The 27,178-nt window shown below is 45.3% G+C and overlaps 1 protein-coding gene across 7 annotated transcripts in view; it reads left to right on the top strand.

Annotated features, from left to right (window-relative positions):
• KMT2C (lysine methyltransferase 2C) overlaps window positions 1-27,178 on the top strand; it is a 223,971-nt gene that overhangs the window by 102,508 nt on the left and 94,285 nt on the right. For 6 of the 7 annotated variants that reach the window (XM_066585567.1, XM_066585564.1, XM_066585562.1 and 3 more), the window contains 12 exons: window positions 5,795-5,908; window positions 8,189-8,290; window positions 9,198-9,302; window positions 12,266-12,447; window positions 15,931-16,095; window positions 16,183-16,292; window positions 16,998-17,051; window positions 18,334-18,546; window positions 21,286-21,414; window positions 22,941-23,057; window positions 24,723-24,853; window positions 25,105-25,282. In XM_066585567.1, coding sequence (XP_066441664.1) covers window positions 5,795-5,908; window positions 8,189-8,290; window positions 9,198-9,302; window positions 12,266-12,447; window positions 15,931-16,095; window positions 16,183-16,292; window positions 16,998-17,051; window positions 18,334-18,546; window positions 21,286-21,414; window positions 22,941-23,057; window positions 24,723-24,853; window positions 25,105-25,282 — 1,600 coding nt within the window. The remainder of the gene's footprint in view (window positions 1-5,794; window positions 5,909-8,188; window positions 8,291-9,197; window positions 9,303-12,265; window positions 12,448-15,930; window positions 16,096-16,182; window positions 16,293-16,997; window positions 17,052-18,333; window positions 18,547-21,285; window positions 21,415-22,940; window positions 23,058-24,722; window positions 24,854-25,104; window positions 25,283-27,178) is intronic. The other variant, XM_066585560.1, reaches the window with a different exon arrangement.

The raw sequence follows: 27,178 nt of genomic DNA, 5'->3' as shown, positions 1-27,178 counted from the left end.
AGTAAAAATATATACATAAAGAAAATGATGCAAAGCCGACGCCAACCAAATCCGTCGCCGTATGTGCCCTGTAATCCGAAATCTTACATATTGTATATCAAAATGTCTAAAACAAAATGAGGAGCCCGTTCCCATACTTTTATTTTAGCTTAAATATACCAATAAAAAAAGAAAAGAAAAAAACTATAAATGTTCAAAAAAATCATTTTATTTTAGCTTTATGCTTACAAAAAAAAAAAGCCAGTGAAAAAGATATTTAAAAAATAGCCCTATATGTCACGGGGCGGAGAGAGGGGGGGGGGGGGGGATGCAGTAAAAATAATTTTGGTAGTTGAAAGCAAAAAAATAGGGCAGTGAAACAACCACAATTCCTAAAAAGTATTTGGTCCTTAAAGGGTTAAGGAGAGCACCTAGGTGGTGAGTGAGGAGACTTATATGGTCAAATATGCTATTCTGGGAAATCTATGCAAATAAGGAAGATGGAACAATACCTGTGCAGCGCCACCTATTGGATGGCAGCATTTCTGCAAATCAATGTCAGACCCTTTACACAGGTCTGTCGAGCAATGATTGCAGAATCCATCCACAGACGGCTGTTTCGGGGTGTTTGCCCCTCATCTGTGTGCAGTAGGATCCTGACTTGGCTAGCGAGAGGCCTGTGATGTCCTTATTTACATGTATTTCCCCGCGGAGCATGCATGGCCTTATAAGCCTTCTCATACACCACCTAGGTGTCTCCTTAAGGAGTGATGTTGCCCCTCCCAACTCAATTCACGGATTTTGGCTTTCAATTCCCAAATAGCGTTTTAAAGACTTGTTTAAAGGTTCTGACATTGAGTTGCAGGAATTCTGCCATCCAATAGGTGGCGCTGCAGAGGTATTGTTCCATCTTCCTTATTTGCATAGAAAATTCATGGCACTTTCCCATCTATGTGCAGATTTGTTTTCAAGCACCTTTTGGGTGGTCTTTTGAAAATCCCATTCACTTGTGTCATGATGTAAGTAGCTTTAGATTTAAGAAGCCCTGCTGGTTTCCTTATTCCTTAAAGGAGATGTCCGAGGTAAAAAAAATATAGTCTAAAAGCTGCTTGCCCATGGCCACAACATGATGTCGCATACTCTCCTCTTCCTGCAAGTCTCCTGCCGGCGGCTCTAAGTCCCCCTAGTGGTCTCATGTTTACAGGCTGGCTGTGCCACCCTGTAAACTGACTGCAGCAGCTATAATGACATTGGCTGCAGCAGCAGGTTAACAGGACGTCCCAGGCAGCCTGGGGGGGGGGGGGAGATAAGTGTTGCTTATGCTCTTTAATATCAGAGAAGGTTCGACAAACTGGAACCTTCACTTCCAAAAATAGTCAGCTGCATTTGTTTGGATGAGGTGGGTGTTATACAGCAGAGGAGCCCCTAACCGGGGGTTGTAGGTGACGGCCGGGTACATAGAGCACATTGTAATACAGGGGTCCAAGCAGCAGCTCTGTATATGGGATTTCCACCTGTAATGCACTGTCTTTGGGTTTTTTGCCCTTTTCTTGCCTTATTTTGTTTAATTTTGTAGATTTTCCATTTTAATAGAAGTAATGATCAGTCCTGAGAATATAAAGGTGCAGCATCTAGTATACTTGTGCCTACAAGGGGCAGCCCAGCAATACAACAAGGCAGAACGCTGCGTTACCCAATCTACAACCTGCTAACTATAAGGTCCCCCTCACACGGGCAACAAAGTCGCGCGATTTGGTAGCGTTGCTACGATGCTATAAATTGCATGTATGTGAAGCCCATGGTTTCCTATAGGTTACTTCACACATGTGATGTTTTGTAGCATGCTACAAAACGACACCGAAACCTCGCGGGTCCGGCGATATGCACGTGACTCGTGAGGTTTTGTAGCCCATGTTTCCCTATGGAGCCTTCCTCTCTGTTGCATCGCATCGCACGAAAACGCGGTTTGCATGCGATGCGTTGCAACTTTAACAGTAAATGCTACTGTCAAAGCTATAATCTAAGCCCTAACTGCCGGAAAAAAACCCCAAATACATCACCTCTCCCGTGCTGTCAGCCTGACCACATCTTCTTCCCGGGTCCCAGCACTGATCATCTTCCTCTTCAAAAATCTCCGATTCCTGGAAACACTGGCTGTGATTGACTGACACTTAGCCAATCACAGCAAGTGCTCGATGAATGGCAATCATTGAACCAATCACAGCCATTCTTTGAGCACTGGCTGTGATTGGATAAATGTCAGCCAATCACAGCCAGCGCTTACAGCAGCCAGGGATTTCCCCAGCCAGAAGATGATCAGTGCCTGACCTGGGAAGAAGATGCAGTGGTGCCTCAGACAGTGCGGAAGAGGTGATGTGTGTATATATATGTACGTGTATATATATGTGTATATATGTGTGTGTGTGTGTGTATATATATATGTATATGTATGTATGTATGTGTACATATATGTATATGTATATATGTATACGTATATATATATATATATATATATATATATATATGTGTGTGTGTATGTATATATATATATATATATATATATATATATATAATAATTTTTTTTTTTCCTTTTCCTCCTTTAGTTACAGCTTATTTTCGGGGTAGGGCTTATATTTCAAGCCCTCTCCCCCCCCCCCCCCCCCCCCCCCCCGGAAAATCCTCGCACGTGATGCTACAAAGTCGTGCGATTTTTGTAGCGTCACATGCGATTTTTGTAGCGCTATAAAATCGTGGCATTGCTGCGAGAAAATCGCAACGATATCGCACGGTGCAGCAATGCGATATCGCTGCGATTTTCTCGCAGCAATGCGGTGTCGTCTGTGTGAAGGAGGCCTAAGGGTGCGTTCACACAGTGGATTTAGGGCTAATGCCCACAAACAGATTTGTGCCGTGGTTCCCTCGCTGCAATTCCGCGGCTATTTGGTTCTGTTGAACCTAATAGCTTTTCTGCCGGCCAATGCCGACACACAAAACTTTACCGTGGACTTCTGCAGCAGGAGATTCTATTTTCCACAGATTTACTCCGCGGGAGGTCTCGATAATATAGTATTAATGGAGACCACAAAAAAATGCACGCATTTCCACAATCACCAGCAGGCGCCTTTTGTTTACCACTGCGGTACTCCCGCGGCATAAATCCGTGGGCGTATCCTGCTCTGGCCGTGGGCATGAGCTCTTAGTGCAGATTTTGACAAGGATCTACAGCAGACTTTACACCTTGAGTTAAAGGGATGAAGTCTGTTCTGTGGATCTACTTCACAATCTACGTCCAATAGTGTAGATTTTTCTGCTGCACCAAATCCGCTACTTGTGAGCACCCTAAGGGCGAACACCCACTGGCGATATGATATCCTTGCGATGCGAGAGTGAGTGAAAACACATGATAATGAAACCAATGATTTTCAATGGTTTCATTCTTTTTAGCGATGTTTTCACTCTAGCCTCGCATCGCAAATAAGGATCTGCGCTATTGCCCATTGTTTTCAATGGGGCCGGCGGCAGCATTGCTAGCCCCATTGAAAGCATAGGGAATACATTGCCCTTCCCTGACACACCTGTGGCAAGGGATTCCTTCATCCCCGCTGAGGGATTAAGGAATGCTCTGTCACAGCTATGGCAGAGGTCTGCGAAGCTATCCCATTGCTTTCAATTGGGCCGACACTGCTGCAGCCCCATTGAAAGCAATGGAGTGAAGGTTACCATCGCGGCAATGATTTTCGGGAAAGGGCTTGAAATATAAGCCCTTTCCTGAAAAGTCATGGCTAGATGTAAAAAAAAAAAAAAATTAACTCACCTAGAATAGCCGACCGGCTCTTCTCTCCCCCCAGGGATTGAAAAATCCCTGCCTCCAGAAAGCACTGCCTCTGATTGGCTGAGTGCTGTGGCCAATCAGAGGCACCGCCCAACCATTATTGAATGACAGCTGAGTGCTGCCTTTGATTGGCTGAGCGCTCATTCCATTGCTTTCAATGTGGCTGCAGCAGCTCCGGCCCCATTGAAAGCAATGGGATAGCATCGCGGAACTATGCCATAGCTGTGAAAGGGCATTCCTTCATCCCCGCGGGGATGACGGAATCCCCTGCCATAGCTGTGTCAGGGGAGCGCAGTGTACTCCCTATGTTTTCAGTGGGGCAAGTGCTGCTGACGCCGGCCCCATTGAAGACAACGGGCGATATTGCAGATTCGTTTCTGAGATGTGAGATTACAGTGAAAACATCGCAAATGAGAATAAAACCATTGAAATCATTGGTTTCATTATAATGCGTTTTCACTCATTCTCGCATTGCTAGGATATTGTATTGCCAGTCGGTGTTCACCCTAACTCTGACTCAGGCTGCCGTTCATGGCGGTGTGCGCTTTACCACTGGCACTGCTAGAAGCAGGGGGTACAAACATAAAGAATATTCAAAATCTATAATGCAAATCACCAGAGTGAGATCTATGCAGTCATGAAGCCGGCAAGGCATGCTAGAGATTTCAGCTCTTTTGTCTGCAGAATGGCGATTGCAGCTCTGGACTGTAATATAGGCTGTAACTTGGGATCCGTATAACGTATGTACAGCGTGACTCCACCAGCACAATAGTGAGTGCAGCTCTGGAGTATAATACGGGATAAGTAATGTATGTACACAATGACTCCACCAGCAGAATTTTGAGTGCAGCTCTGAAGGATAATACAAGATAAGTAATATATGTACACAATGACTGCATCAGAAGAATAGTGAGTGCCGCTCTGGGGTATAATACAGGATGTAACTCAGGATCAGTACAGGATAAGTAATGTATGTACACAGTGACTTCACCGGCTGAATAGTGAGTGCAGCTCTGGAGTATAATACATAATAAGTAATGTATCTAAACAGTCACTCCATCTGCAGAATAGCGAGTGCTGCTCTGGAGTATAATACAGGATGTATCTCAGAATCGGTACAGGATAAGCTATGTAATGTATGTACGCAGTGACTCCAGCAATAAAGTGAGTGCAGCTCTGGAATATAATATACGATGTAACTCAGGATCCGTACAGGATAAGTAATGTATGTACACAGTGACTCCACCAGCAGAATAGTGAGTGCAGCTCTGGAGTATAATATAGGATGTAACTCAGGATCAGTACAGGATAAGTAATGTATGTACACAGTGACTCCACCAGCAGAATAGTGAGTGCAGCTCTGGAGTATAATACAGGATGTAACTCAGGATCAGTACAGGATAAATACAGCATGTACACAGTGACTCCACCAGCAGAATAGTGAGTGCAGCTCTGGAGTATAATACAGGATGTAACTTAGGATCAGTACAAGATGCAGTAAACTCGCAAAGTTACTCAACCTTTTATATAACTTATTCTGAGTATTTCCAGTTGGTAGAACATAAAATTGTCACTGAATTGATGATAATTTTTACTAGTCACTAGTTTTTCCCCAGTTGCTCCTTAGTGGGCTTGAAAGTACCATTAGGGAAATTGCCAATTTTTAGTTTTGTACGCGTCAAAAATGTTATTCTTTAAGATCATCTTGACCTTTTCTTTCTTTTTATTAGCGTTTTCTTAAAAGGATCCTAATTGAAGCTTCTGAGTTTTGGATTCTTCTTAGAGGCTGTAAAATGCATAAATGATTATCTACTCGCAGCCAGTTGGACCAGCTGCTGCACAACCTCTTATTAGAGAATACATTAAAATGGTTTTCCTGCTCCCTCTTTCCCTCCTCAGTAGCCCCTAGTTGAGGAGGAGAGCTGTAGATTCTATGCTTTTACCTTGATTAACTGCAGAAATTATTCTTCTTCCTTCTTACAGGGTCGTGGATCTGGATTTCCCAGGCGGAGGCCGAGGGGTTCTGGCCTTTCTGGTCGTGGAGGAAGAGGCCGTTCAAAGTTAAAAACTCCCATAGGCAACTTCATAATTCCAGGGGTAGCGTATGCACTCTCATCTCTCTGCTTGCATCAAATGTCTCCAAACTGTGGCCAATGCCGAGCGCTGCATCATCTCCACGCGCTGCATCATCGCGATGACTGCAGCGCTGCCGCTTTATGGATGACTGTATTTTCATCTAGTGTCCAACAGTAGCATCTCCCAATGTAACCTTCATAGATTTGTACAGGCTGCCATTGTAGACAGGTGGATACTTGGCCCATAAATTCCATATTAAACAAATGTATACATAATAATCACCCATCCAATATATACCCATATTGTATATAATAATCACCCATATTCCGCAGCACTTTTGTAATGGATTCTGTCCTCTCTGGGACTCACAATTTTTAAACTCTCCTATTAGCATGTTTTTTGGGTTGTGCGAGGAAACGCATGCAAACACTGAGAGAATATAAAAACTCCATGCAGATGTTGTCCTTACGGTGTGTTCACAGACTATGTTCTCATGTGAGTTCCACTTGAGTCTGAGATGGGCAAAACTCGCACGGCCAAGGAGCCCTCTCATTTCAACGGGCTCGTTCACATAAGCGTTTTTTTTTTTTTTTTTTACTCACAGCGATAGGAACTTGAAAAATGGCTTTGTATCCTATTTTTGGGTGATTCTTGTTAAAAAAACAAACAAAAAACGCCCGTTCTTTTCTACAGGAGCATTCCAAAATTGGATCGCACTTGTATACTATGTGAGTTGCATTCGAGTATGATTGATTATTTTTTAAGCAATTTTACTATTGGAACCACCTGTGATTTTATTTAATTTTTTTTCCCCAGTGGGTGGCATGTAAAAGGTTAAACAGAAGGGTTTCTTCCGTTCTCCTCTGTAAGAGCTGGTGCCCGGCTATCATTTGACAGCCGATCACCAGCTCTCCCTGCCATCGGGCCGGTTTCTGACAAGCCAATGGTCTCCATGGCAACGTGTAAACAGTGCAGGAGTTCAAAAAAAAGAAGGAAGTTGCCGGCAGATCGGTTATCTCTTCCCCCTTCTTTTTTTTTTTTTTAAAGTCCTGCAGTGGTTCTCTGTGGGATTATGCAGGCAGTGTTTGTGCAGAATACTTATGGCATTGTGTTATGCACGGTCCCACGGAGTGCGATGCGTTTTGCAAGAAAAATACATTGCCAAATATGCAGCATCACACTTGCATGAAACTCACATGTACACGCAAGTGCGATGTGTTGGTTTTTTTTGTTCTTTTTTTTTTTTTTTATCTCATTCTAAACAGTGGGAGAATTTCCTGTGGAATTGCAGAAAAATAGAACATTCACAGCATGTTTTATCTCGCAGCTTACCTGCATGAGTAAATAGATGTGTTTAAAATTTGGGTTTCTGTTTTCGTGCATCTCGCAACGCACAGAAGTCACACAAAAAAATGGCCATGTAAATATGGGCTGTTGGATTTGAACCTAGGACCCCAGTGCTGCCAGGCCACAGCACTAACCTCTAGTTACCTTTATACAGGGCGATTATCATCCATATCACCGGAAACTGAGAATTTAGAAATAATCGTACATGCGTCCGCCAACAGTGCACGGAGCGTCCAATCGCTCACTTGTTGGAGTCGCTTGGTTTTTAGTTCTGCTATCAGGTCTTGTGAACAGGCAGTCGTTCAGCTATGAACTGCCTGTTTACGGTTACTGGTGGCGGACTAGTCTTCTCTGTCTTTGGTGGAAGTGGATGATGGCCCCTTCATCATCCACAGGCTAGCGAAGTCCCTGATGTCTGACGTCTGTCGGAGTGCGATGGGCACAAGTGCAGAGGAGCTTGATGAGTCCGTCCGTGCCGGATCAGGTTCCTCTGCGCACGCATCAATTCCACTCTTTTAAGACGTTCACATCTTCTGTGGCCCATGGATGATGTAAGCGTGTCCATCGGACTGTTCATCCCTCATTACATAGCGCACAGGAGTTTTACGAATTGGACTATCTAAGCCAATGCTGGTGCAGAGGACCATTATAGATACACATTCAGAAGATTCGCTCGGGTGACTGGTCCCCTGTAAACAAGCATAGTTGACTCTTCCAGGCATTATTATAGTGTGCGGTCAGCTCACGTTGGCATTGGAGCCGCTGTCACAAGTTCCGTCACATGGGGCTATTCTTCACCTCAGAAGCTTGAGCTGAACCCAATGGAAACCATTGCAAGTCAGTTGTATCTGAGCGACAGCGGGGATGGGTGACGGATGAGGCGCTACATCCTGTCTGAACCGGCGGGTTGGTTGGTTCTGCAAGACTTGTAAGTCTTCTGTGTCTTTTCTTCAGATAACCACAATTGACGTTTCATCGTACAAGGAGGAGGAAGAGACCTCCATGCACAACACCGTCGTCTTATTCTCCACCACCGACAAGTTCACTTTACATCAGGTCAGTTGTTCGCTTATTTGCTGCTTTAGTGCTAAATGGGAAGTTTCAGTGTTAAGATCTCCTCTACGGTGAGGGACGGACGGTGGGTCCCCCACAAACTGTTAGCGCAGAGGGGCCACGCCAGTTCCATCTTCAACGGTATGCTGCTGTCTTCTGACTTGACTGTGTAAGTCTTAGACGGCATACATAGTGTCAAAAAATGCGTTAAATATTGTTCTTTTCGGGTGGATTTACAAAGGCGCGTTTCAGGGGTAACATCGCAATCCACAGGAATTACACGTGAAAAGAACCCATTGTTTTTAATGGGTTAATTTACATTAATGAGGATTCACTCGCACCGAGAAATCACGGCACGTCTTATTTTGGGAATTTCTGTTTAATAATCTCCCATTTATTCTTTTTTTATGGAAGCCCAAAAAAATCACAATGCATTTGTACGTAAATGCGTTTTTTTTTTTTTTTTTTTTTTTCCTGCGAGTGCAATGCGTTTTTTTTTCTTCTGTTTTTACTGCTGGAACTACACGCTTGGAAATCGCATCACAATTGCATGTAAAATTGCAAGCTTCCTAGTGCGCTATCTGGCCGGGTTCCTTAGACCGATATCACACTTGCTTGTGTAAACACACCCGTAGGCCACTCACACATGCGTTCAGAAATCGTGACATTTTTATCGCGATTTTGAGCGCCGTTTTTGAACGCGCATCGCCGTGAATTACTGCAAAAAAACCTTTTAGCTCTTGAAAGGTGAGGATGAAAAAACACAAACCTGATAAATAGGGATAGTCTTCCACAGACTACCTGTTATACGTCCTGCTAGGTTAGATGGGGGATTCTCCTCTGCATCCCCCATATCGCCTATAGACCTTCCTATAGCAGCACATGATGGATCTGATTTCCTTGCTCCTAGGACATGTGCGTGGTTTGCGGTAGTTTTGGGAAAGGTGCTGAAGGAAGACTGCTGGCATGCTCTCAGTGTGGGCAGTGTTACCATCCGTACTGCGTCAGTATTAAGGTGAGTGATGGCGTTATAACTTTGTTTCTTACTCTTCAGAACTTCTCCTGTATACATAGCCGGAAGTAAGAGAATAGCCAATTATACAGATCTTACTTAAAGTGGCTCTGTGAACATGGACAACCCTCCCAAGAACATGGGGCCGGGATAAACAGCTGATCGCCCCAAGGTCTGCTCACTGCACCCCGGACAGTCAGCTGGTGTCACTGGGGGAGTAATTACACGTATCGCCTGCAGCAGCCGCTGCTAATTTGACACGAATAGCTGTCTTGTATTGCCAGGACGGCAGACAGTCCATCAGAAAGGGAGCGGCTCTCTGTCCTGGGTCATAGGCTCAGAGGGGGTCCCAGGCTGGGCACCCTGCTCTATGACATTCATATGCTCTTGGCACAACACCTTTAAAGGTTTTTACAGGAAAATACTATGGATGAACTATCTTCAGGATAGGTCATCAATAGTTGGCCAGCCGGGGTCCACAGCTCAAGACCCCGGCCGATTGACTGATCAGGCACCCACTGTCAGCTCTGCAATACACACATTCGGAGTGAAAGCTTCTACTCTGTGTAGCGGCCAGTGCTTGTAATTGCAGGCAAAAAAAATCAATGAGTTGCACCCGCAGTTACACACGCCGGCCACTACACAGATCAGAGCAGTAGCTTCCACTCCATACCCCTGTGTGTAGCCGCACTGACAGCAGGTGCCCTATCAACTGACCAGTCGGGGTCCTGAGCAACGGACTCCAGCCATTCAACTATTGATGACCTATCCTAAGGCTACATTCTTACTAGTATTTTCCTGCAAAACCCCCTTGAATTCATATAAAGGCATTTGTTAACCCCTTAAGGACCAGGCTGTTTTTAGTGATTTTTAACCCACGTAGTGGTTTTACTGCCTTTTTTTTTTTTTTTTTCTTTTCATCTACCAAGATTATTTTTGTTGCATTTATTTTTTCCCCTGTGACATCCGGGGGGTATTTAAAAAAAAAAAAAAAAATTTCTACTGACTTTTTTTAATCTGTTTTTGTTTTGGGGGTAAAAAGATATAAAAAGAAAAAATATTTTTTCTTTACATTATAGATAATTAAAAAAGTTTATTTATGCCAGAATACAGTACAGAAATGGGTTCCTAATTTTGTTTCGGACTTTTTGAAATAAAATTTGTATAATTTTGTAACACAGCGCACATATGGCGACAGTTTTGGTTGGTGTCGGCGGTGGGTTGTTTTCTTTTTTATGTTTATATTTTTATTCTGTAATATTTATTTTTTCACTTACCGTATATACCGGCGTATAAGGCGACGGGGCGTATAAGACGACCCCCCAACTGTCACCTTATACGCCGGTATTCAGTGGAGAAAAAAAAAAAAAATTATTACTCACCTCCCACGGCGTCCTGTCGCGCTCCGGCAGGATGTCGCTCGCTCCGGCAGGCTGTCGCTCGCTCCTCGTCCCCGCCGCAGCATAGCTTTCTGAATGTGGGGCTTGAAATCCCCGCTTCCAGAAAGCTAATACACACGCCGGCAGCCATGACATCATTGAATGGCTGTGATTGGCTAAAGCACACGTGGCTTCAGCCAATCACACTATTCAATGACATCATTGAATGGGTGTGATTGCTAACACGTGCGCCTTCAGCCAATCACAGCCATTCAATGATGTCATTGAATAGTGTGATTGGCTGAAGCCACGTGTGCTTTAGCCAATCACAGCCATTCAATGCTGTCATGGCTGCCGGCGTGTGTATTAGCTTTCTGGAAGCGGGGATTTCAAGCCCCGCATTCAGAAAGCTATGCTGCGGCGGGGACGAGGAGCGAGCGACAGCCTGCCGGAGCGAGCGACATCCTGCCGGAGCGCGACAGGACGCCGTGGGAGGTGAGTAATAAAATTTTTTTTTTTTACACTTTTTTTTTTTTGTATTACCGGCGCATAAGACGACCCCCGACTGCAGAGCAGATTTTTCGGGGTTCAAAAGTCGTCTTATACGCCGGTATATACGGTATCTTTTGTAACTAATTTTTTTAACTTTAACCCCCCGCCATGACGTCATAAAACCTCTGGGGGTCGTTCACATTGTCTTTTTAATTTCACACTTTTCTCTGAAGCCTGGGCATCCATAGTAGCCCCAATTACAGGAGAAAACATTCCCTGTAGTGACAATGGCCACTAACAGAGCTGATCAGGGTCTGCAAGGAGCCTGCAACAGTTAAAAGCCGCTTCTCCCTTCTCTGGCTCCTTGACTGTGTCTGGCAGCCGAGGACCCGACCTGCTGCTGCTTGATTGCAGGAGCTTTAATCCCATGCTGTACTTTTACTATAGGCCGGGATTAACCCTTTCCAATCCATTTTTTTTTTTCTCATCCATTCTCCACAGCTCCAAATAAATTGGAGCTGGGGAGAATGGATGAGAAAAAATACATTTTCCCTGCACCCTCCTGAACTGACAGAGTTCAGGAGGGTGCATGTGCTCATTGCACCGTGGGGGAATGCGGAAGTAATACTTCCGCATTCTCCCTTCTGCCTCCCGGCTCGGCGATCATGTGACCGCTGGGGTCAGGTGGCACTGGCGGTCACATGATCACCGGCCAGAATCGATCTACATTACATAGCGCTAATTGACCTCCTCAGCTGTCCTTGATGAGGACCAGTGCAGGAGTGCATATTCACGCAATGTGTGTGATGATTGGGTGCAGATGCACTCCTGCACTGCAGTGTCGGACCTGTCCCGACATCGGAGCTGTGGAGGGAAATGATGATGTTGGGGCAGGCCCGACATTGGATTGGAAAGGGTTAAGGCTCAGAACCGAGTGCTGTAAGTTCACTGGTAAGATATTTTACGTGGTAATGTTTGCGTTGTTGATCTGGTGAGTTCTAAAGAAAATGAACCGTTCCGCTTCAGCAATCTCAGTTCTAAAAATGTGATTTATTGGCAGGTTGGCCTCTTAACATTTTTTTTGTAATTCTTTAGATTACTAAAGTCATCCTTCGCAAAGGCTGGAGGTGCTTGGAGTGCACAGTGTGTGAGGCCTGTGGTAAGGCCACCGATCCCGGCCGCCTGCTGCTTTGTGACGATTGTGACATTAGCTATCATACCTACTGCCTGGATCCACCTTTACAGACGGTCCCCAAAGGAGGCTGGAAGTGTAAATGGTCAGTGTCACTAGTGTCCCGTGTTCTGATGGTGTGAAAATAAACACATTTTTCATGTATATTCAATGTGCACCACCATTTTTCTGTAACCGTTCTATATCCTCTGCTCCCCTTAAAGGTGTATTCCAGAACTCCAGGTCATTAATAGCTGATTGGCGGACATCTTTCGCTGTGGATCCCCTTTGATCAGCTGGTTGTTAGGCCCACAGTCAGCGCAGCGGGCCGGACGTCGTCATTGGTGGTAAGCACTGGGAGTGTAATAGACGGTTTCACTCTTATTGAAATCCATGGCGGCGATTCCTTCTATTACACTTCTCGCTCACCATCTCAGTCAGAACAAGAAGTGTAATGGGAAGCATCGCTCCCATTCACTTCCATTGGAATGAAGCCGTTTATAACACGCCTGGTCCTGACCACCAATGACCACGTCTGCACTCGCTGCACGGACAGCGGGCCGGACGATCAGCTGATCGGCGAGGATCCAGAGCAGGCGACCCCTTTTGGCTTTTGGTGACCTATCCTGAGGACACCTCATCAGTAGTAAAAGTCCTGGAATACACCTATGTCAGCGTCCCTGCAGCTACTAAACCAGTCGCTCGGCAAGGTTGCTGACAAGGGGTTAGAAGCTACATACATATCTTTCCCACTGCTCAGCCGGTCTCCGGAGACCTGAAGTCAGCATTTGAAGTTGTCGCATGCCACATGTAAATAACGCTAGGGCTGGCTGACTGACGCTGTACTGCTAGATAATGGTCCTGGGCTTTCTGTAATTGTCATCCCCATGCTCAGGCTCTTGACTAATATGAGTCTAGCAGACTGAGGGGTGGTTCGATTGCATAAAGGAAGTTTCAGGCACCCCAAGCCTCAGGTTCATTCTGCTATTCAGAAAATTAAATACGGACGTGCTGCCGGCTCATATGGCATTCCACCTGAAATGCGGAAATGTGCAATTGAGCCGATAAGCACTGCTTTACATCAACTATTTCTGCGCTTCTGGTCTTGTGGGAAAGTCCCCGTCAAATGGAAGGAGGGCATCATCCTCGCCCTGTACAAGGAAAAGGGCCCAAAAACAACATGCACTAGCTACAGGCCGATAACGCTCCTCTTGGTTCCCGGCAAGGTCTTCGCGAATGTTCTACTCTCAAGTGTAAAACCACTCCTGACCTTCAAGCGGAGACCCCAGCAGTTAGGCTTCACAGCAGGCCGCTCCACCATGGATGCCATACTCGCTCTCAGGCTCCTCCAATTTAACAAACTGCTCCTTGTCGCGTATGTCTGTGTTCGACTCGGTCGACAGAGAAGCCCTCTGGAAGGCCTTGCGTGGCGTTGGTGTCCCCACATCCCTTCTAAATCTGCTAAAAGACATGCATCAGGGCACATCCGCCAAAGTCCGTATCAACGGTTCAACCTCTGCTAGTTTCGAGACCTTGTCTGGTTTTCGACAAGGTTGTGTCTTGGCTCCTGCACTCTTCTGCAGGGCCATGGACTGGATTCTTCAGCGTATTGCCCAATGTAATGGGGTCACTCTTCTGGAGTACCACTTCACCGACCTGGACTACGCCGACAATGTTGCACTCTTGGATGTCACATCTAATAATCTGAGACACTCATTGGAACAGTTCGATTTTGAGGCGTCCTGTCTTGGGCTTCACATCTCCTGGCAAAAAACCAAGCTGCTGAATCTAGGAGCCGACGTAAACGGGCCAAAGAGTCGACGCTGTCAGTGAGTTCGTGTACCTCAGCAGCGTTCAGCACACAGATGGGAGGGCGCTTCCAGACATCCTACGGAGAAGAGCGCTGACAGCCTCGGCGATGAGGTCCCTCGATAAACTCTGGCAGAGGCAGAACATAACACTCAGGACTAAGATTCGATTCTACCAGACCTGCGTTATGCCAATATTATTGTACGGCTCGGAGACCTGGACCTTGCTGTCACAAACCACTGAGCATCTGGAGGCCTTTCACATGTGATGCCAACGCCAGATTCTCCGTGTCTGTTGATTTGACCTCATCAGAAACCGCGAGATACAGGCTTGAGTTAATCACAATAACAAGGAGGCGACTTGCACTTTTTGGTCATGTTGCACGCTTGTCAGAAGCTGTTCCGGCCCACGGTGCTCTAACCGCAGCAATTGCTAAGAAAATGGAGAGACGACCCCCTGCAGGATGGCGGAGGCCCCCTGGTTCTCTGCGGCGCTCGTGGGTGCAACAGATAGGCAACTGTACCTCCTCCGACATCAACACCGAATGCAACAATGCTCTTGGTCGTGGTCATTCTAGATCAGCGCTGCGGACTCTCGTCGTCCAAGCGAGAGAACTAACAAGCCTCAGAGAGGTCGGCACGTGTGTGTGACATTCTGTATGATGGGGGAGTCACTACACATGTACAGGATCCCCAACTGCGACCGGTGTGCAGAGTGTCTGAGCTGGAGACCTCACTGAAGACTGCTTTGGGTGAGCTTAGACTAAAAAAAAAGGGCGATAACGCCCAGACCGGTGCAGGACGTGCGCTGCCCATCAGATGACTTGCATGCGACAACAAAACTTTTTTTTTTTTTGCTTTTTTTTACTCTATTAGAACATCTTATGTGCAAAATAAAGGCCCAGTTATCTTCATCCCCCCCGTAGTAATGTAATTGGGTTATACTGCTAAACCAGATGACAGACTTCCTTTACTGCAGGCAGCCCAGGACTACTCTCTAGCAATGGATCAGCCACTGGACTGCGGTAGTATCAGTCACATAGCGAGCTCCACAGTTACAAAGGCCAATCTTTGAGGCCGGCTGAGCAGCGGATGAGATGTTTTATAGCCCCTTCACCATATCGGGGTCCCTGCTGCTTTAGTAGGCCTTTAAGGCACAAACGGGCTTTGGAACGAAGAGGTTGAAGCATTGATATAGCAGCTAGCACTAAGGGGGAGTTTGCTTGAGGCCCATTTACACGTAACAATTATCGCTCAAATGAGTGAAAGTAAGCAATATCCGTTCCGTGTAAACGCGCGGCCACCGTGTACTATCTGTTCATCGCTGAGTTTCAGCCTGCATAAAAATAATCATTCGTTCACTTGTCGTTCGGTTTAAACGGCATTCGTTTAGTCTTTCAAACGACTTGAAGGGGGGGGGGGTTGTTTACCCAACGGGGGTGGTTGTTTACCCAGCTAAACACGACTCGTGCGACAGTAGAAAATGACTTTTTTTTTGCACTCATAAAAAAACCTCCTCCTAGAGATTCTTCACATAAACACACATCCACCTGAGCAAACGACATATACTGTGTTTACATCGCTAATGAGGGGAAAGGGGAATAGCGAGGATTTCAGACGATTATCTTAACGTGTAAACGCTCAGCATTTGAAAGCAAAAAAAGTCGTTAAGTTCATTCATTCAAGCAGTCGTTGCGTGTAAATGGGGCTTAACACTTAGTCACGTCCCGTCACCTTAAAGGATGGCAACAACCCTTTCCTAATCCTGTTTTCCTTCTTAGGTGCGTCTCGTGTAACAACTGCAAAGCAGTCACTCCGGGGCTACGATGTGAGTGGCAGAATAACTACACCCAGTGCGCTCCGTGTGCCAGCCTGTCCACCTGCCCCGTGTGCGCCCAGAACTACATAGAGGACGAGCTGATCATTCAGTGCAGACAGTGTGACCGGTAAGTCTTGTAGCCGTAGTTTGCGGACTTTTTCTTTTCCTCTTGCGTCTCGTTTTTGATCGCCAATACTTGTTCTACACTTTTTAGGTGGTCACATGGTACCTGCCAGAGCCTGAATACAGAGCTAGACGTTGAGAATGCGGCAGACGGTGGATTTGATTGTGCGATGTGTAAGCCATTCGTAATACCAGCTCAAGGTAGGATTGATCTTCTCTGTAGTTTAAAGGAATTGTTCGGAAACGCCAGAAAAAAATTAGTCCAGCACGCTGCGCCTGTTTTTTCTCATAGAATGACTGAATCGATTATAGTCAATGGGATCCGGACGATACGCCGGTTCCATCATTTTGACAGATCTAGCAGCCGTTTTTATTTTCACTTCTCTGTTCAGAATGGAACGAAAAACAGACGTGGGAACGGAGTTATACAGTAATTATGTATAGCGCAGGGGAGATCAGATATACCCGCTCTGAGCAAACCGCAGTAATGGCTACAACGATCTCCGAAACACACCTTGCAGGGAATTTCACATCCTTTTCGTACAGAGTAGCGCATATTATTCCAGCGGACGGTGCATACGTATGCTTTTTTTCTTGGTTGGGTGGTTTGCCTATTTGGGTAGTCACTAGTATGCCCCTTCCTCTTTTTATATAAGGACGGCACGTCAGTAAGGCTGGTAACACACCACCGTATTTCAGCCATGTTTTTGCGCCTGTAATACGGACGTGCGTCTTGGCCTGACCTGATCTCTGAGCCTCATAATCTAATCGTACTTCTGGACATCTCCTGGTAATGTTATGTCTTTAGCTCCTGTATAAACTCTAGTAGTTTTCCACTTTGTTCACTGAATGTGTTAAATCGGCTTTGATGTTTTTTGTTTCCTTCTCTTGCTGCTTTCCTGCCAGAAGAGTGCGAACCGCCTATCGATGCTCAGATTGTTCCCAAGATCAGAGAACCTGGTAAGTCAGGCTTCTACGTGATCTTCTGCAGTGCCATTTTAAATACAAGTTAGGTAAATATTAAAGGGCCACTCTTACAAAAACACTTTGTTCTTTTCCATACCTGCCCCCTCACACTCTGGAGGTCTCCTCTGTGCATTGTAGCCCATTGCTGCAGTGCAGCTCCCAGTCTGATATAAAATAAATATATACATCTTGTTATTTGTATGGTGCCAACTTATTCCGCAGCGCTTCCAAGTAATTTATTTATCCCCCCCCCCCCCACTCCCACCAAGCTGGGTACTCATTTTACCGACCTCTGAAGTCTGGAAGGCTGAGTCGACTACCTGAACCAGGCGGAGATTGAATTCGCAACTCTGCGCCACACTCTCAGCCACCATCTGATATATCATAGGATATATTATTACTTTCTGTTTCACATCAATCCCATGATGCATCAGCTCAGCATTTGTTAAGGCTATACCATCTTTGCCTGCTGAGGGGACAGTTTATTTATCATTTGCTTCTATATTCACCTAAATAAGCTACAAAAACCATAAGTATACAGTCAAGAGTTTGAGCTATGATCTCCTCTATTATAACTAATCGTTATCAATAACTGTGACGAGTGTGTCTCCCCCTCTAGGCATGGTAGAGTCCATGTAACATCATCACAGAGACTGAGAAACGGACTAGTTTCAGACAGCATAACCCCAAGCAGGTCTGAGCTGGTCAGAATGGAGATCACATAATCATCAGAGGTCAAAAGTTTCAGACAGAAAGGAATAACTAACCAAACTAACACTGGCTGACTTGTATATACTGGGGCATAGCTACATAATGAAGAATAAGAAAACAAATCACTGGAGTGGCCCTTTTTAACGTTGAAGACTAAACCTTTATTGCCCCAGTCTGTCTAAAATGAAGCAAGCTACACATAATCTTGATTAGAAATTTCTAACTACTTGAGTTCACAGCACCTCTGCAAACCTGTGTGTCTCCATGGTAACAGACTATCTGCAGGTCCTGCAGCACACTCTTCATCTGCGTGGCATTTCGTAGTGGCCAGCTATACTTACATTAGCCAACAGTGGGTGACCGGGCGGACGTATGACTGCGGGATCACATTACAGTCAATGGGTTCTGTCATGTTGAAAAATCCGCCGTCCGTTTTTTAAATGTTTGTACCCGAAGGGGAAAATGACCAAAAGCCTAACTTGTCCTAGAATAAGAATAGTGTGTGTGGTCGCTCCGCATCTCGCAGACTTCTCCCTCATCTTCCTGCTTTCTCATTTTTGGTTAGATATTCTGAAAACCTTTACCCAGGACGGAGTATGTTTAACAGAATCAGGGCTCTCACAGTTACAGAGCCTAACCATCACCGTACCGCGAAGGAGGCGCTCAAAACCAAAGCTGAAATTAAAGATAATCAACCAGAACAGCGTGGCCGTCCTGCAAACCCCTCCCGACCCCCAGTCCGAACATTCCCGAGACGGGGAGATGGATGACAGCAGAGGTGAGAACTTTTTTGCTTTCAGAGATGTAGCAATTGTTAGATTAAATGTGAAAAATGGAGAACGGCGCGTTACCCCGACCGATCAGCTGAGCGGGCGCATGCTGTCAGCGCCGCAAATACACAGAGGTTGGAGCTGAAGCAGCGGAAGTCTCCGTGCCGACCCCTGTGTAGTGGCAGGCGCTTGTATCTGCAGACACAGTTCGCATTGCTTTCAATGATGGCCTTGTCTGCAGATACAAGTGCCAGCCACTACACAGGGGTCGGCATGGAGACTTCCGCTACTTCCTCTCTGACCTCAGCTGATCGGTTCGGACCCCAGAGGATCCTGAAGCTACATCTAGTAGTCTCCTTGGAAAACCCCTTTAATTCATACTTTAGTTGAGGGGGACATAAAGTCCACAAGAAGAGTGGCAGGAAACAATGACCCTCCGGCCTGGAACAGAGTTTATCCTGATACCAGAGTGGGGAAGGTATATTATCTGGTACTGTTCGTTTGTGCCATTGTCCCTCAGATCTGCCAATCCCTGTGACCCCCTTTTCTATTTTCGAAAATGGCGGCCACACTTCTTAGATGACCTGGCGCACGCTGAGCACCGGTAATCTAAAATACTATATGCTACTCTGGTTAGCCACAGTGAAGTCCCTGAGACCACCGATGCACAGTGTGTACCCAGTACCGAGCACAGCAGGGCGCCCATCTTGGGAAAACGGAGGAGGGTCAACAAGAACAGGTAGATCTGAGTAACAACATATAATTGCTGGATAGCCTCTCCACCGGTTACTTTCACTGTATTTTTCTTTTCTACCCATTAAAGGGGTTGCCTGAGGCTGTATTTACACGCTACAATATAGAGAAGTTGCAGCATGCTCTATTTTTTTGGGCACTAACCCCCATTCTTTTCAATGAGAACAATAAAGAATACTGCACCCCACTCCCATGCAGATGCCATTTTTTTCCCCTATAGAAATAACATGCAGTTTTTCATGCGTTTGAGAAAGGCATCGCACTCGCAGAAAAATAGCGGCTCTGCAAGTGTCATATTATTCAGAGTTGCATGTAAATGCACTCTGAGAGTTACACTGCCGGTCAAAAGTTTTAGAACAGCTCCATTTTTCCCGTTTTTAATGATATTTATACTGTTTAAGGTCTCAAATGTACTTTGGAATTGAAGTTAAGCAAATAAGTTAAGTTGAATTAAAATAATGGATTAACTTTGTTTCACGAAATTGAAGTGGAAACTTGTTTAGTTTTTCCTGCATTAAGCTGTGCTTGAAGATTTAGTGCTGTGAGGCGCCGATCACACCAACTATTGTCTCTTGAAAACTTGTCAGCTAGTTCTGTAGTGGCCTTTGGTCTGCCGGACCTCTTTCTGTCCGTTTCCTAGTGCCTTTTGATGGTATAGGAAACTGTACTGATGGCCAACTTGGCATTCTTGGTCATTTCTCTGTAGGACAGACCTACACTTCTAAGGGTTATCATTCTGTCTGTCTTCGGTAAGTGCCTGACTTTTTCCTGCCATTGTGATCTGTCCTGAATAGTAAAACTTTCCAAATCCTGCCCAAGTGGGTGTTGTAATGCAGTCTGTGCCAACACTAGTTATATAGCATCAGAGGGTTTGAAAGTAATCTACAAAAGTTGAAACACCTGTAGGAATAGTTTGCATCCAATTTCAAACCATAATTTGCTTTCTGTGCAGTCCCCAATGTGTTCCCTCAAAAGAAGCCCTTTGGTTAAATTAATAAAATCAGACGATTGTTGCTTTTCAAGTTAAAATTTCATAATCTATATTTTTAACTTTTGAACCATTCCACGCTATTTGTTGGACTTGAATGGTGTCCATGTCGGAAATAACTAGAAACATTGAGGTGCTCTAAAACTTTTGACCAGTAGTATATTAAAAAATAAATAAATAAATAAACCCTCTCCCCTTACTAGCACAGATGCTTCGGCGGTCACATGTCATTTTTTTAGACTACCAGCCATGATATGAACCTCGCAGCCAATCACGACCCATACTTACTGGCATCACTGCTCAGCCTGTAAACAAAAGATCAGCATTCGGCTACTAGAGCATCCGGCGCTGGATAGATGGGGAATTGAAGGAATAAGAATGGCCTCTTTGTGTTTATTTTGCACAACATCTTTAAGAGGATAATCTCATATTCTCAACTGAGACTTTGTGCTACGCTGTTTCTGTAACTCCCATTGACTTGTATGGAAGTGACAGAAATGGCGTCGCAAAGCCAGCTTGGCTGTTTCCTTAAGTCCTGACCGCCTTGTTTACCCGGATCTGGGACCAGAACTAGAGAAGTGGGGTTTCCAGAGGTGGGACCTGCATTTATCAGACTTTAAATGGCACAACCTATGGATATACCATGGAAGCCTCAGATGGGAATACCCCTTTAAACTGCTGATCACTTGATAAGGTGGCGGTTAGTGTCTCAAACATCAGAGGTTTGTATCTATATCCCCATTAATATCAGGTCATTGCATTATAGAGTTACTTGCTCAAAGTAAACCTTAACTTGTGGCCTTAAAAATAATGTAGCAGTCATTAGATTGGCTGCTTTTGTGCAGGCGGCTTGTAGCCAACAGAGAATTGGTACCCGGGATGTGAGTAGGACAGTGCAATTCTAAGCTACAAGCAAGAAGACCAGCAGTCCGGTAACATATACAGAGTCTATTGAACCTCCGCTTTGTCCTCAGAGACTTAATCAAATGCTGCAATTGTATTCTAGAGGGCGATCTAATGGACTGCGATGTAAAATCCGACTCCAGTCCAGAGCGGGAAGCCATTGACGATGACCCTAAGGGTGCCGAAATAATGGATGGACTAAAGAAAAGGAAGCGAAAGCCATACAGACCAGGTAGAGGCTCATTGTTACGACTGTGAAGATGTTTGTTTCCTCATTACATTTGTGATGAGCCGTATCGGAGCTCGTGGCCTGACTTGTTTTCCAGTTTCATTGCTTTAATCCGGTCTGTGTAAACTTGTGTGTGGTTGTGAATACAAAGCAGGCCTGCTGGTGAAAGTGGATGTACAATTTGCCTGCAACTCTAGAGGGTTTTATATGGGTGCTGCAAACCCCCCCCCCCCCCCCCCCCCCCCTTCTTCGCCCAATTCGACGTACGTTAAATCTGTTCAGGGTTTGTGTGGTGCGGGCTCAGCAGTCCAGCCCACTCCATACGCGGTTGGTTCGGACTATGAAACATGGCTGACACCTTGTCGCAGCAGCTGCGATTGGAGTTACAAATGTAGCGAAGTTTGATATAATGCTTAAGGTGTTAAGCATACTGCGGCACAAATGTTTTCTTGCCATTTTGGTGTTTTTTCTCTGCCGTTTGTTGCAGTAAGTTATCGCTTTTGGGCTACATTTTGCTACATCTGTAATACCAATCTTGGCCATTTGTCCATTCAAATGGTCGGACAGAGGGAGGGGGGTTCCCCTTGTCCCCCTCCCGATTGGCACTCCAGCAACAAGATCACTGGATGCTTTTCGGGTGCCATGTTAGCCTAGGCCTGCCATGGACTTCAGCCTATTAAGCCTCATATGTGACCTGTGACTGGGCTTAATAGGCTAATGTTAAATGTGCAGTTACTGCAGTATTAAAGTATTGCGGCATATTGTACAAATGATTAGGCAATCGCAAGTACAAGTCCCCCAGTGGAATTAAAAATAACAACTTTTTACGAATTGCCCAAAAAAAAAATTGGTATCACAGACTGAACTAGATGGACATTGTCTTCATTCGGCCTTATATACTATGTTACTGTATCTGTAAACATCCAGTCTATTACAAGATTGCATTATTTATCTATCCTGCATCATTTGTATCCCCAAATGCTACCAATAGAAACTACAAGTAAGACCGCCTGCAGACAGGCGGAAATTCCGCTGCGGGATTCCGCGGAAGCTGCCATAGGATTGCGTTAGCAAATGCAATCATTGGCAGACGGCCGCGCGAAATCTCGCGCGGCAAACAAATCACGGCATGCTCTATTTCTGTGCGGGGCTCACACAGAAATCTCACCGGCTCCGGTCTGCGCATGCATCGGCACATGAAACAGCCGGAGCAGGTGAGTGCTACGCTGCTCTCTGCAGATACTCGGGTCGGGTCCCGCTGCGAGAATTCTCGCAGCCGTATCCGACCCGGCCGTCTGCAGCGGCTTTACCTTGAAAAAACAAGCAATCCCCCTTCAAACTTTCTGCAGCAGAAATCATAAATTAATATTAGGGCAGATGCGGTATAAACCACAATGCCATTTCGGGGCAGTAGCCTGCGGTATCGCAGTGACCCAAACAATCCCCAATCAGTATATTTGTCTTTGAATGTAGTAATGAGCCTTCTGTATGCGGCATCTGATGCAAAATGGTCATCATTGTCACCCTAGGTATTGGGGGATTCATGGTGCGCCAAAGAAGCCGAACAGGTCAGGGAAAATCAAAGAGGTCTTTATCTAGAAAGGATTCTTCTGGCTCCGTGACTGAACTGCCTGGGAAAGAAGAAGGTATTTAAGGAAAATCTTGATGATTTATTTGTCTGTTTTCTTTAAGGATGTGTTCCCCTCTCTGCTGCCAATGTCTTAAACATATGACACAAGCAGGGCGCACATGGTTGTACACCAAAAAGCCTTTTAGCATTGGCAGAAATTCTTCCTTTAATGGTTGCATGCCTAATATGTAAATGTCTGGAGTGGAAGAGGCGTCGTCATCATCATCATCATCATCATCATCATCATCCCTCGCAAGTCAACGTGTTGCAGTAGAAACCCAGCCTCTCCATCCACTTGTTGTCTCCCCGTATATACTGATGTCAGTGCTGTTAGCCTTGAAATTCTGCGCTTGCATATGACCGTGACTTCTGGTGTGTGCATACTGCGTCGGTGAAGTCAAGGTGTATGCCCCTCACTTCACTGCACATGCATCGGAAAAAGCGTCCGGAGGGGTACGTAAGATTTCAGTGCTACCAGCACTGACATTAATACACATGGGGGAGAAGCGGAGTGGGAAGAGGGGCTCTGTTTCTGCTGTGACGCCCGAGTCGGAGGACTGATGACATCGCCTCTTTGACTCGAGACATTTGCATGTTGGATGTGCAATCATCAAAGTAAGAATTTCTGCAAATGCTGAAAGATGTGTTTTGCGTACAGCTGTCTCCCCCTGCTTGTGTCATTCCTCTTATCACTACGGCAGCAAATTACAGATGCCTTTTTAGGTGACGGGTCCCCTTTAAAGAAATGCGCAGGCTATGCATACTAGTTATTTTAGGAATTCAGGTTTGTCAGCACATTTACGTTTGTCAGCGTATTTTGGAAACTTGAACTAACTACACTATCTATCTGCTAACTTTTGACACATCGTAGAGACATGTCCAAGTATTGATCAGTGGAGGTCCCGCTGCTGAGTACCCTGCTGATCAGTAGAATGAGGGGGTCACAGCGCTCACCCAAACTCTGTACCCCCTCGCCTGTCTTTGCTGCTTTTCGGCAGCTGAAGAGTTATATAGCACTTTCTACAGAGCTCTATGCAGGCTGCTAGAAGCAGCCGAAACCCAGTGAAGTCAGCCGAGAGGGAACACCGCACTTCAGATCCCTCATTCTAGCGATCAGCGGGGTTCTTTGCAGCGGACCCTCATTCATCAATACTTTTGACGTATTTCTATGACTTGTTAAAAGTTCGCTGAGAGTGTAGTTACCCTTTAAAAATAATCAAAGATTTTTGGAAAAATGTTTGGATGACTAAAATGAGACCCTTTATTTACGGTTAATGGAGTGTGGCCCCTTAGTGCCTGCGCACGCCATGCTTAGAGTTACTTTTCCCCTTTGTGTTTTTAATACACAATCCTGATATGAGATCTCCAAAAATCCCATTCACTCTGAGTCTGAGAAGGATGTGATTTCTGGGGAATGACCCATTAAAGAGAAATCAAGCATTCAGAAATGGACCCAGCGGTGTGACCCGCTCAGCGCCGCTCCTTATCTGTGCCCGGTGATGCTTCACCGTTAGTCACATCATGGCATGTTGCAGTGGATTCAGTTTCATCCCGTTCATTTCTACATTTCCACAAATATGTGGCGCACACAAAAAAAAGTAAACTTTTTTTTAAAGCAGTTTTACGTTCTCTGCTCTGTTTCCTCCATTTCTTCCGTCACTTCTTGCTGTTTTATACTAAGGTTGGAATGAACCTCAACCAGAAACGCCTATAGACGATTGCATTACCGGCTGCGACAATACAGAGAAAATCAAGAAACGCTACCGCAAGAAGAAAAACAAACTGGAGGAGATTTTTCCTGCGTATCTCCAGGTAGCTGCTGAATCTGTTGTGTCTGTAAGACCCGATGTTTCCAGCCGGGATTGTTGGTTTGTTTTGGAAGTTGACTTACGGGAAGGGGGCATCGATTCATGCTGCTTGCGCCAAAGTCTGACCTCCCATCAGCACGGTGCAGCAGAAATCTGGATTCGTCTGAGCAGGCGATGTTTCCGCACTGTACAGTTCTGATTGTACCTGCACTTTAACATCCAGAATTTAGGTTCTGTCCTATTTTCTTTCCATAGGAGGCTTTCTTTGGGAGAAATCTTCTAGATACCAGTCGACAAAACAAATCCAACATTGAGAACTCGTCTGAGGATGCGGCTACGATTTTATACAAAACGCATCTAAACTCTACTTTTCTGGATCCTTCGTCGGACCCCCTGCTTAGTTCAGCAGCTACGCCCTCCAAAAACGCGGATGGTAAGGGAAGCCGTTACTGGAGGTTCTGTATAGGCGAAGATGAAGGAATGTTTGTGCTCTATAACAAGGGGCAATGCCTCAGTGCTTTGGGGAAGGGAAAATAAAGCAATAGCTTAGGGGCCAGTTACCTGCGACAACTACCGCGCAAAAGTCATTCAAAGTAACGAATTTGCGTGATAATTTAGCGTGTCTGAATGCGCAGCCATCGTGCACTATTCGTTTACAGTTCGTTGGTTGCTGACTTTCAGCCAGCATGAAAATGATCAGTGACTTCTCACTGAGTGTAAGGATGGGAAGCCAGCGATGGGACATTAGAGAGGTGGCAGAAAATCGCATTAGTGAAACCCACATCCTGAGACCAGCAGTAATTACTAGACAGAGGCAAGTACGGCCCCCTAATAAGCGCCTGAACCCCGTCAGACCTGCGCTGAGATAATGGAGATCTGACCTGAAATTCTCCCGGCCGTTCTTGTCTAATGTGTCTGAATGAGATCGAGTGGCCTGTAGTTGTTTGGATTTTTTTTTTAAATAGAGTGCATAGAACCTTCCGACATTCCGACACCTGTGACCTATCAGAACGTTGGTTTGGGTTGATCTAGCCCCCTAACACCCTCAAGACCAGAGGTTTTTCATCACTGCCTTTTATTTATTTTTATTTTTTTTGCAGGATGAGTTTTTAATTTTTTTTTAAGCTGTCATTTAATATGCCATATGTGTTTTTACATGAGGGATGAAATGGGGAAAAAACCCACGATTGTGTTATTTTTTGGGGGAGGGAGTCTTTACATGGTGCGGCATACATGATCACTTTATTCTGAAGGGCAGTATGATTGGGGTGGCAGCGAATTTATATACATTTAAATGATTTCCTATCGCCATATTCTGACACCCATAACTCTTATTATGCTGTTGGGCTAGGGTCTGTAAGGGTGTTTTTGCCGGGTGAGCCAGCTCCATGCAACCGCATGAAGTGTATTTCCATTACATGCGTTTGTTATATGTACGTCGCCTACAGCTCCAACATTCTACACTGATAAAGTTGATAAAGCTCTATAGCAGTTGAACTTTTGAATAGAGTAAAATAGTTTTCTGGACAAAAGCGATCCTGTGGATTGGTCATCAGTAGTTAATCGCCAGGGCTCCCTGCGATCACCTGATTCACCCCGGCTTGCTGTCAGTGCAGCAGGCAGGACGTGCGTCATAGGGGATGGCAGCGGGAGTGCCAAAGGCCGTTTCACTCCTATTGAAATCAATGTGAACTGAAGCTGCTATTTCACTTCTGCTCCCATCCCCAGTGCCGGAGGTTTAAAACCAGCTTCACTCGCATTGATTTCAATGAGAGTGAAGTCCGCTTTGGCAATTCTGCTGCTGTCCGGCCCGCTGCACTGACAGCGGGTGAAGGTCCCCGGGCAATTACCTATTGATGACTGATCCTGGATAGGTCATCAATAATTTTTGCCCAGAAATACCCCTTAAGTGACAAGATCCTGGGCTACTTGTACGAAACACCACTATGGGGAGCAGGAGCAAGCTGAACATTGACTTTAACCCCTTCATGACACGGCCTATTTTGGGCTTAAGGACGCAACAATTTTTCGCGATTTTCTTCTCCGTTTATCAAAAGTCATAACTTTTTTATTTTTCCGTCGACGCGGCCGTATGAGGGCTTGTTTTTTGCGTGGCGAACTGTAGTTTTTATCAGTGCCACTTTTGGTTACATAGATTATATTGTAAAACTTTTTTTTTTATGATAGCAGAGAGAGAAAACGCATCAATTCTGCCATAGATTTTTTAATTTTTTTTTTACAGCGTTAATCATGCAGCATAAATGAGACATTCCATTTTTTTCTGCGGGTTGGTACGGTTAGGATACCAAAATTCTTACTTTTTTTTTAG

The sequence above is a fragment of the Eleutherodactylus coqui genome, chromosome 12 (genome assembly GCF_035609145.1).
Source record: "Eleutherodactylus coqui strain aEleCoq1 chromosome 12, aEleCoq1.hap1, whole genome shotgun sequence".
NCBI lineage: Eukaryota > Metazoa > Chordata > Amphibia > Anura > Eleutherodactylidae > Eleutherodactylus > Eleutherodactylus coqui.
Note: the sequence above shows the minus strand (reverse complement) of the source record. Positions and strands in the feature narration are given on the sequence as shown.